Source organism: Ornithodoros turicata, chromosome 8 (genome assembly GCF_037126465.1).
Source record: "Ornithodoros turicata isolate Travis chromosome 8, ASM3712646v1, whole genome shotgun sequence".
NCBI classification, from domain to species: domain Eukaryota; kingdom Metazoa; phylum Arthropoda; class Arachnida; order Ixodida; family Argasidae; genus Ornithodoros; species Ornithodoros turicata.
The window spans coordinates 41,598,951-41,608,236 of NC_088208.1; the positions used below are offsets into that span (position 1 = coordinate 41,598,951).

Sequence of the window (9,286 nt, forward strand, 5' to 3'; positions counted from 1 at the left end):
TCTTTTGGCTTTGAACTTGAGCTCCGACGCACGAAAATGGGAAAAAGCGGTTGTAAACCCTGATAGTAAGTGGCGACATATACAGAAGTATAATTACATATGTGCTGGACCCTCGATCCATTGCAGGCAACAGTGTGCCGATGTAGACACCAACGACACTAACATCGCGCTCTTCGTCAATTCGTCAAGTACGTCTGCGAATGCTGGATGCATGAACCTTTACAAAGTTACAATAGGGAAAGGGCGCAGACTAGTAAAATTTTGTGCTGTGTCTGAGAAGTTTTCTGTTATTTTCCCTTGTCTCGAGTGGTCTGTGGTCTCGGGTCTTCATATCGTCAAGATCATTATCGTCATCCTATCCTATTGGCTGCTATTGGCTATTCCCGTGGCTATTCCCTTTGAAACGAGCACGGGTGGTGGTGGTGTTCAATTTCATTTCGTTGGCGGCATGTGTTATGCTTGTATTAGAGTTTATTTGAGAGGTGAAATCTAAAATGTGTTCACTTGCTTCGTTTCCTGCGCCTCCGCCGGAAGGCTGCGTCACACTTTTCGAAAGAGATGGGCATTTACGAGCAGGATTGGTAGACGAATGGTCAAGGTTTTGTGATCAGGTACTGTTTGTTGAAAGCAAACACAGAGTGCACCATTAACTAAGCGCGCAATTTTAAATTACAGCTTAGCTTGTACCCAAGGATTTCTGTTGCTTGTGAAGTTGGGAGGCCACCGGCGTCCAATGAAAGCGCGAAAAATGCGTTTCTGCGGCGGCACGAGTCTATGTTCAAGCAAGCTGTTCTCTCATGGTATTTTCATTTGGAATTTGTTTGCAATGAAATGGATCTTGCGCTGTTTCAACCCAGGTACGAGCGGGGATTCGTGGGATTTCTGCAGGAGTTGGCGGACAGCAAAGAAGGTTTTCTGTGTAGTATTGACAGGGTCTGAGAGTAATCTTCTGTCACCCTGTTTCAGCGCCTTCATACGCTCGAGTCATGGCAAAATCACTAATGATTGCCTTTAGGTGGACACATTCTTTGCACAGGTCTATCTTTCCCCACTTGTTGGTAAGTGAATGAACCATTGAAGAGGGAAAATGCTCCATGTTGGAATAAGCTGATAGACAGGTTGAAACGGGATGATCCACAGTCCCCTTTAAGGGAGGGCACATAACGGAGTCTGTCAGCGCCTGATGACGTGCACTGCTTCCCTTTCTCTCTTGTCCTCATTGAGTGGGTTCTCCTTATCCTTGTCTTATGCTTCTGTGACAAACCTCCTCTTGTCTCAATAACATATTCTAGGTATTTCTTCTTTATATGATTACAATGGGTGCGAGGAACAAACAAAACACTGTGTGTCGCATGCTTTGTATATTTGCCACGAATTAGTGGCGAGGCAAATGTGCATGCCACAGGATACTTGCCGCCATTAACAGTGCGTGAGAAGACGTAACGTTGAGCGCTTGTACATACGCTGCAGCTAAAATCAATGATGTTTCTTTTGTTTTCTAATGGAGTATCATGAGGACTGTCGCTTGGGAGAATACATGGAATGGTGCGTTTCAGCGCAGCCCAGTCTAGGTCTGGCAGTTTTTTTGCATTTTCCTCATTTCACTCGAGGGCTGTTTCCTGCCACGCCTTGCACGGTGCACATTACTCAGCGGCTAAAATCTTTGTCATGTGGTTTGGCTTTGGATCGAAAATATTTTTTTGGTGAAGGGATACCTGAAAGCACAAATTGCCCCATACTGCCTAGTATTGATTGTGAAAAAAGCCAAAATTATGCCCAACTCTACATACAACACCTTGGAGGTTTGTATTTGTACCTTGAGGTCGTTTGTATTTACACCTACGTGCATCGCACCAAGGACAACATCTTGTTCGTTCTACTAAATGAACGTTGCGAAAAAAACGTGAGAGGTTGTTGTGAGTACCTCTTTCTTTGGCAAGTCCTCGCCAACGATCATTTACGGGTCGCGCACACCCTGAAAAATTGCACCTCGAGGAAACACTGATCTTAGTGTTTCTCCTTTGTGGCCAGATTGGAAACAAACAAACTCCCAACAGTGGAATGGTTGGCTTTGTCTGTGTGGTACATATTCATCGGTAGAGCTGACGAATTTGTAATGGGGTTTGCTCCACTTGAATCTGCATTGGACATGTACTTGAACATTTTCAATTTGAATGCTTGGCAAATGTACTCGCTGTCTCAGAAATTGAGGCCTCTTGCAGCTCTCAGTGGAAGCGATGAGCCGCCAATTTTCTGCCGCAAATGATTGGTAAGTGACTCAATAAATGGCAAGCGTAGATTGAGGAGAAGAATGCAATTTTAGGTTGTGTGGTCAAGTGCGAACATTTGCTTGGCATCCAGAGACACGTAAATGTGCTGTGGCATCGAGAAGCGACATAGTGCGCATATATGCTATGGGCATCCCTGTTGTCCCCATGTTGAAACACAAGTCACAGAGAAACATTACTGCATTGGCCTGGAGGTAAGACATGCTTGTATATTATGACATGCTCATACTGCTTCTATAGCCATCTCTTTGGTTGCATCTTTTCCCAGTAGTGGATACAGTCTATCTCTGTTTATGACCATCCCCAGCGAAAATATCGGGATAGGTGAAGCACAATATTTTGAGCTGTCCCCGTATTGATTTCCTAATGCTTACGAAGCTGTCCATACTTATGCTCTTAGTTATAGCAATGACACTCTGGGAACATTATTCTTTTTGCTGAAAACACACAAAAGTAGTTAGGAGTGCATATCTGGCCTGTAACAACGCGTGCTTCTTGAGTGTCGTCATGGCAACCATCCACATCGATAGAGGTGGATAACCTCCCTTTACCCCCACATGGGTACAATGAGAAATCCTTGAAAGTTTCTGAGCAGAGAGCAAATGTGCAGTGGTGAAAAGGCGATGATACTGTAGGGTTAGAAGCCTCCAATAGAGTGTTCCCGAAAATTCCTGTCTGGATCCAGTGGGCCGGATAAATAGAGTCCCAATAAAGGGGGTTGACTGTCTCTTTGACTCGCATTTTGGTTAGGAGTGCTTATCTCCCGAGCTTCACTTTGGAGTGGGAAAAATGTTTCATTTTATTTATTTATTTAATCTGCCTTCGCACCAAACCCCATCCGAGGCAGAGATACATTACATTCGACGCGGCGGAACATAAAACATGGTCAATGAAAACGCCTCTCAACATACTCGTGCCCTAAGGCAGGATACAGAATATGAGAAGAGAGATAAGCTCGCGTGTTATCTGTCGGGTTCCCGGTCTTGGGTATTTACCGACAAGCAGCGATAAATGCACGCCGGTAAATTTTTTACGAGTTGGATGAAAATAGTTATTCGCTGATTGTCACCGAACTGTGGACTTGATATGTCTAGATTTCATTTCTGTCCCTATTTGTTGTAGTCTAGTACAGTGGCCAACGTTATAGTCGCGTTTAATTTAAGAAGGAAAAGAAATGGACACCATTAGGCACTGGAAGACGCATGCGGGAGAAATATCACTAGGGGAGTTGACTTTCTGCCACCGTGGCGCAGGAGGGTACGTCACCTCTCTGTGTAATATTTTGAGAGATTTCTTTTCCTCCTTAAGTTGAACGTAGTAATAAAAACGTAAAATCATTTTATGTAAGTAGCGTAGAGTAACATGTTGTTCTTTACATAGGCCATGCTGCTCTTCTACGCTCGCTGTCGCGTGTCAAGATGGCATCTTACTCTGGCAAGTGGCATCTCTTATTGCGAGGTAAGCCACGTTGTGGGTGTAATACATATTCTGTAGCATACTCATGCCATCAATGAAGGCCATCATCTGCTTCTGCTACCCTATTGTCACGTGACGGTCACCAGCCAGTTACGAGCATCAGCTGGCATCCTGATGGATCCCTTTTGGCCTCTGCTTCTGTGGCAGACACATCTATGTTAGTGTGGAATGTGTCTACTGAAGAATGCCAACCCCTGCGCCGTCTAGGAGGAGGCGGTGTGGCCCTTGTACGATGGTCACCCGATGGGTCACGTTTATTGGCTGCCACACCGGCTAGCCTCTTCAGGTCCGACAGCCCATTTGTGCCATGGACAATGGTTTCATAGCGGCTCTTCTTTCGTTGCTTGCAGGGTGTGGGAGACAATGTCTTGGACATGCGAAAGCTGGTCCACTTTCCTTGGTCGCTGCAGTGCCGCCTGCTGGAGCCCAGATGGCTGTCGTCTGCTCTGTGCGCACGCTGATAAGGCTGCTATTTATTCGTTGACATTCGATCAGCGAGAGGACAGCGGTGGAGTGGGTGTTGGGGGGTCGGTGCAAGCCGTTCCCCTGGTGGACCTCACCCAAGTGCAAGTGCCATATGATGTTTCTAATACTCTCATGTAAGTTGGGTCTCTTTAGATAATGGGATGGGAATATCTTCATTTCTCTGTTTATTACTCGCATAAGCCTCCATGATACAAGGTTTGCGACTGAGCTGCAACGGGGCACCACTTTTTCTTAGGTGGTGCTTGAGAGTGAAATTTTGAGCCCAGCAGCCTCGCACGTACGAAAGCTCTTGGTTTCGCATTTGCGTACAATGATTGGGTGAGACAACCTGCAGAGTAGAGTTAGTAAGGGACCATAAAGTAATAACTTTTGCGAGTAACTCTGTATCTTATAAATACTTTGAAAAGTTTGTAAGATATCTAACTAAAAGGGACACTTCAGAACGATCTGAAAAACCCCTATCAGCTTTGAGCCAGGGTATTTGGTGTGAGCAATGTAGCCATGTGCGTAAGAGATGTGAACGTAAACCACAGTTCCCCAGAGCGAAGCCAACGCATGACATCAGAAGCACAAATACGTGTGTGTGAATGCTTTTCATCTTACTCGAACGACCTTCAGGGCCTCATCTCCAATCTGTATATTTTTAGTTTTATCGGACGTGTGTCTATCATCAAAGGAGGTAATATCAAGACCAACTTGTATATTGCGAACCTTTTCATAGGAGCACCTGGGAAGAGACTCGTAGCTGGTGCATCAGACGTGATCTCAGATTGCAAAATTGTGGAAACATATTCTACCACTCAGTGTGCTACACAATTGCGTGTCTTTGTCCCACTGACTTTTCTTCTGTCAGGAAACAAAACACCTCGCATCAACTCTCTTTTTGCTGATTACTGCACAAAAAATGAGAAAGGCATGGAATGTACACAAACACAGATCAAACGGATATCGCGCAGTTCTTCCAGCTGCTCACATTTCAAAAATCATTTTTGTGACGTCTGCACAGTTTTCAGTCGAGACATTCTGAAGCTACGTTTGAATAATGTCGATAATCGTAAAAGTAACGGAAGCTGATTTTGTTCCAGAGTCTCCCTTTCAATACTTTTTTCAATAACTTGCGGTTATTTTCAAAGTTATTTTGAAGCTACTCTTCTGTGCGAAACGTTCTCTTTGGTCTAGACTGTCTTTGAGGAAGGAGGGCTTTAAAAGCCATAAGAATGTGTCAGGCCACAATAATTCTGGAACAGCACTGTGTTCCGTGATGCTGGTGGGAGTATGCTTTTTGTTGTTTCTCAGTAAGTTTATGTGGAATTTACGTTCTTAATAAATGGGTTGCCAGTTGAACACTGTCCATGTCTGTGTGTTCTGACCTTCTTCCATTACTTATTGGTTGGTATTCTAAGAGTGATATTAAACGGTAGGAGCAACTTATTTATTTACACATGGTAACGAGACTGCACTTGTTCAGGTTACAAAAATATGAACATGGTACAGTAACATATATACAGTTGACGAAGGAGTTTTCGTATGAGAGGGTAACAAGGTGATGGAAAGGATGGAAATACAAACGAAGGGGTATCAGAAGCTTTTACACGGGAAACGGGAACGCATGTAGGTGACGTTCCAGGAATTAAGAATAAAAAGGGGGTTATGGCGACGGAATGAGGACACAGGTGGACACGCTTTGGATACAGACCTCCAAATCGTTATCCTTGAATCGGGTTATAACAGTGACATGAAGCGCCGTGTCCTCATTCCGTCGCCATAACCCCCTTACGTCACCTGCATGCGTTCTCGTTTCCCATGTAAAAGCTTATGATACCCCTTCGTTTGTATTCGTGTTCTTTTCATTTCCACCTGTATTTACATTTTTTCCATCACCTTGTTACCCTCTCATGCGAAAACTCCTTCGTCAACTGTATATATGTTACTGTACCACGTTCATATTTTTGTAACCTGAAGAAGTGCAGTCTCGCGCACGAAAGTCTCGTTACCATGTTTAAATAAATAAGTTGCTCCTACCGTTGAATATCACTCTTTGATCTACTCATCACCGGCAACTTGACATTGCCTATTTTTCTGTCGTCGTATCTTCTTGTTGGTATTCTAGTTAGTAAGATTATTGATAATCCTCATTAAGCTTAATAAGGAAAGGAAGAAACCTGTCCTTATCTTGCAGGGTTGGAGGGTCTGTGCAGGATATGGCATGGAGTGGAGAGAGGTTAGCAGTTTCCTTTAAAGGTTGGTTGATTGATACTTTTTCTCTTGCAGGGGCAGCCCTTATGGCAAGCTTTGGAAATGCTTCTGCAGAGCACACTAGATTAAATGGTTCCAATATATATTTTTTGCGCACGTTGTTAAAAAAAACATTGTCCGTTGCTGAGCACCATGGTGCAACTTGCCAGTCCTTTTCTCCCAGATAAGGGACACAGGTTTGAAGTACATGCAATGATACCTCTGTGACACCCATCCGAAATATGTCCCAGATATAGAATATGAGGGAAACAAAAAATGGAACAAAAATGCTCTCTAATTCATGGTCATTAGTGGTTAATTATCGCTAAATTTGGTAGACTCAATTTTGTGCAGATTCCACTGAATGGCATTACCTTCGGAGCTTTTTGAGCAGCATGCAGCTTGCTTGGGAGTTTAAACCCACTTGGAATTAAGCTCCACTTTTGATTACCTTGGCACAGTGCACATAAAACCGTGACAAGTGCTCACATTAAAGAATAGTTACAATGAAAACTGACAGTACCTCTTTTTGGACTTGAAAAAGAAAAAAAAAGTGAAAGTGAAGGGTTTATTTTGGGTCTTTGGTGTGAAGATGGACTGAGGTTTAGATAATTTTAGCAGGCTTCTGTCTGGAGGGAGAACCCTGTCCTACTTCTGGGATAGCGAGGTGTCCGACATAGAGAATTTCGTCACCATATATTTTCAATAGGAGCCAGCTGGTGCAATGAAATCTTGTCCAAGGTAGGGGGGTGTCCGACTTCGTAGGCTTTACTGCATGTGCTCCTTGCAATATTAACTCTGTTGCAGCATCGAATATATGCTGATTTGAAAGCTGTACAAGGTGAGGCGACAGATTAGGTTATTGACTTTATGTAGGAGAGAACAGTTTTTTGTTCTTTTTTTTTTTTTTGTATTTTACGGGTTTATAAATTTTGACACAGTTCTGGAATATGTGGCACATCTAGTTTATCCACGCTGTGTCCAGTTTTCTTTTTCTTTTTTTTTACGCCGCGTTACTAGAAAAACCTCCCGAAATAATGAGACAATCTTTATCCTGCTTCACAGATAATCCACAATGTGTCGCTGTCTTTCGAACGAGAACAAAGCCTATTCTGGAAGTTAATCCGTGGTAAGTTGCGTTGCCAGGGTCCTAATCTATTTACTTGAGATAATCAATTTACTGACTTGACTCTTTACAAGCGGTTTTGTGCGAGGCCCTCCTCAAGAACACGTTCAGTTCATGAGCTTCTTTGATGGTTTCGAGGGAGGATCATTGCTCAGTATAGTAAGTTCTTTGCATCTTGTTGCTGTCCATGTGATATAAAGTTAAATATAGTTGCTGCACCAGTCAGCATCCACCGTTACGATGATTCATTCCCTCTTGCCTCTGGCAGAAGTTACGAGAAATTGACTGAGAAGTAATGAATAAACTAATTGCGTAAAATAATTGTAATAAAACATTGTATAAGTAAAGGGGTCCCTCATACTTGGCCTTGAGCCAATGCGTAGTTGGGCACAAATTGTTCGCATAAATCTGTGTGCACGTTCATATGTTGGAATTAACGGGCATTTTCCCCCATTGAACTACACATGGCTTTGCCGGGACATCAATTCGAATTAAGAGATTTCGCATTAATGGGATTGCGCACCAATAAAATATAAAAAGATTGACAAGTAGACCTATTCGTGTCATCACCAATAACAAAAGATGCTCCAATGTGTAATTTGACTCGCTTTTATAAGCATGCAGTTTATTCGTGCATGCTACGTAAAAAGTAATTTTCACATTTGCATAACATAGCTGCATTCAACTTGTTTTTGTGCTATATAAAAATTGGATTTTGAGTGAAACTGGTATAACCCATTTACCGAGCAACATGATGTTCTTCTTTGCTTTCAGTGTTGGAGCAGTGGAATGATAAGCCACGTGCCACTGTATTACTATTCCGACAGCAGTACAGGACCAGCATTTTTTCTTAGGAACTTGGACGGGTAGTATTCCATATGGTAAAATCGGTCAATTTGGTACTGGGGCTCACTGTGTTTACTCGCATAATTCGCGCAATACAGGGGGGTTGACTGTGTGAGAAAAAAATAGACCCTCAACTAACATCGTCAATTATTTGGGACAGCATTATTAAAATATTGCAGTTTTTGGAACAACCAGACTACCATATTTCAATTGTTCATGTTCTGTTTGTGTAAGAACAGTTAGTTTTCATCATATTCAACATTTAGAGGCTCCAGTTGGCAGCATGTTAATACTACATAAAGTCAGTGCAGATCCCATAGTATGGACTACCTTTCTCTCATTTCTCTCTCTGTTCTTTCCCTTTCTTACTCTTCCGCCGGTTATCCTTGTAATCCCATTGAGTGGCACAGGATAACATGGCTCATCTCCTCCAATACTCTTTTAATATCAACATTAGTGTTAACTCGAGAATAATGCACCAAGAAACCACCTGAAAAGTTTGAAACCCTGCAACTTGGCAACTGTGGTTTGAAGAATGAGCATCATGTAGAGTATGGGAGCAAAGAGCATTTTCTCTTTTTAGTAGTGAGTAGGTATTCTTCCCATATTAATACTCTACCAGCGCCACATAAAATTTTGGTTGATTCTTGTATCATCTTTGTCAACTGAGAGAGTTTCGCATTTGTATAATTGAAATGCGGACGGCTTTCTGCCAGTATTTCAGGGAATAGAGCCTTTTAGAGAGTGAATTCCCTAAGTGAAGGATAAAGAACAAGGATGCTATTTCAACTGATATGTTGTCATTGTCCCATCATACATGTATAGAGAG

The 9,286-nt window shown here is 42.7% G+C and overlaps 1 protein-coding gene across 1 annotated transcript; it reads left to right on the forward strand.

Annotated features, from left to right (window-relative positions):
- Positions 1–119: 119 nt before the first annotated feature.
- LOC135367448 (aladin-like) lies at positions 120–8,648 on the forward strand. The gene is made up of 13 exons (XM_064600736.1): positions 120–611; positions 676–800; positions 858–910; positions 967–1,058; positions 2,223–2,269; positions 2,324–2,482; positions 3,669–3,746; positions 3,805–4,050; positions 4,115–4,363; positions 6,430–6,491; positions 7,551–7,614; positions 7,686–7,770; positions 8,386–8,648. Exons 1-13 carry the CDS (start codon positions 495–497, stop codon positions 8,479–8,481), a joined length of 1,473 nt encoding a protein of 490 aa, XP_064456806.1. The 5' UTR covers positions 120–494; the 3' UTR covers positions 8,482–8,648.
- Positions 8,649–9,286: the final 638 nt, after the last annotated feature.

Coding starts and splice junctions, on each gene's coding strand:
- LOC135367448 (XM_064600736.1), top strand. CDS start 495: ATGTGTTCACTTGCTTCGTTTCCTGCGCCTCCGCCGGAAGGCTGCGTC. Junction 2,483..3,668: donor ATTACTGCATTGGCCTGGAG/GTAAGACATGCT, acceptor TTCTTTACATAG/GCCATGCTGCTCTTCTACGC. Junction 6,492..7,550: donor GTTAGCAGTTTCCTTTAAAG/GTTGGTTGATTG, acceptor CCTGCTTCACAG/ATAATCCACAATGTGTCGCT.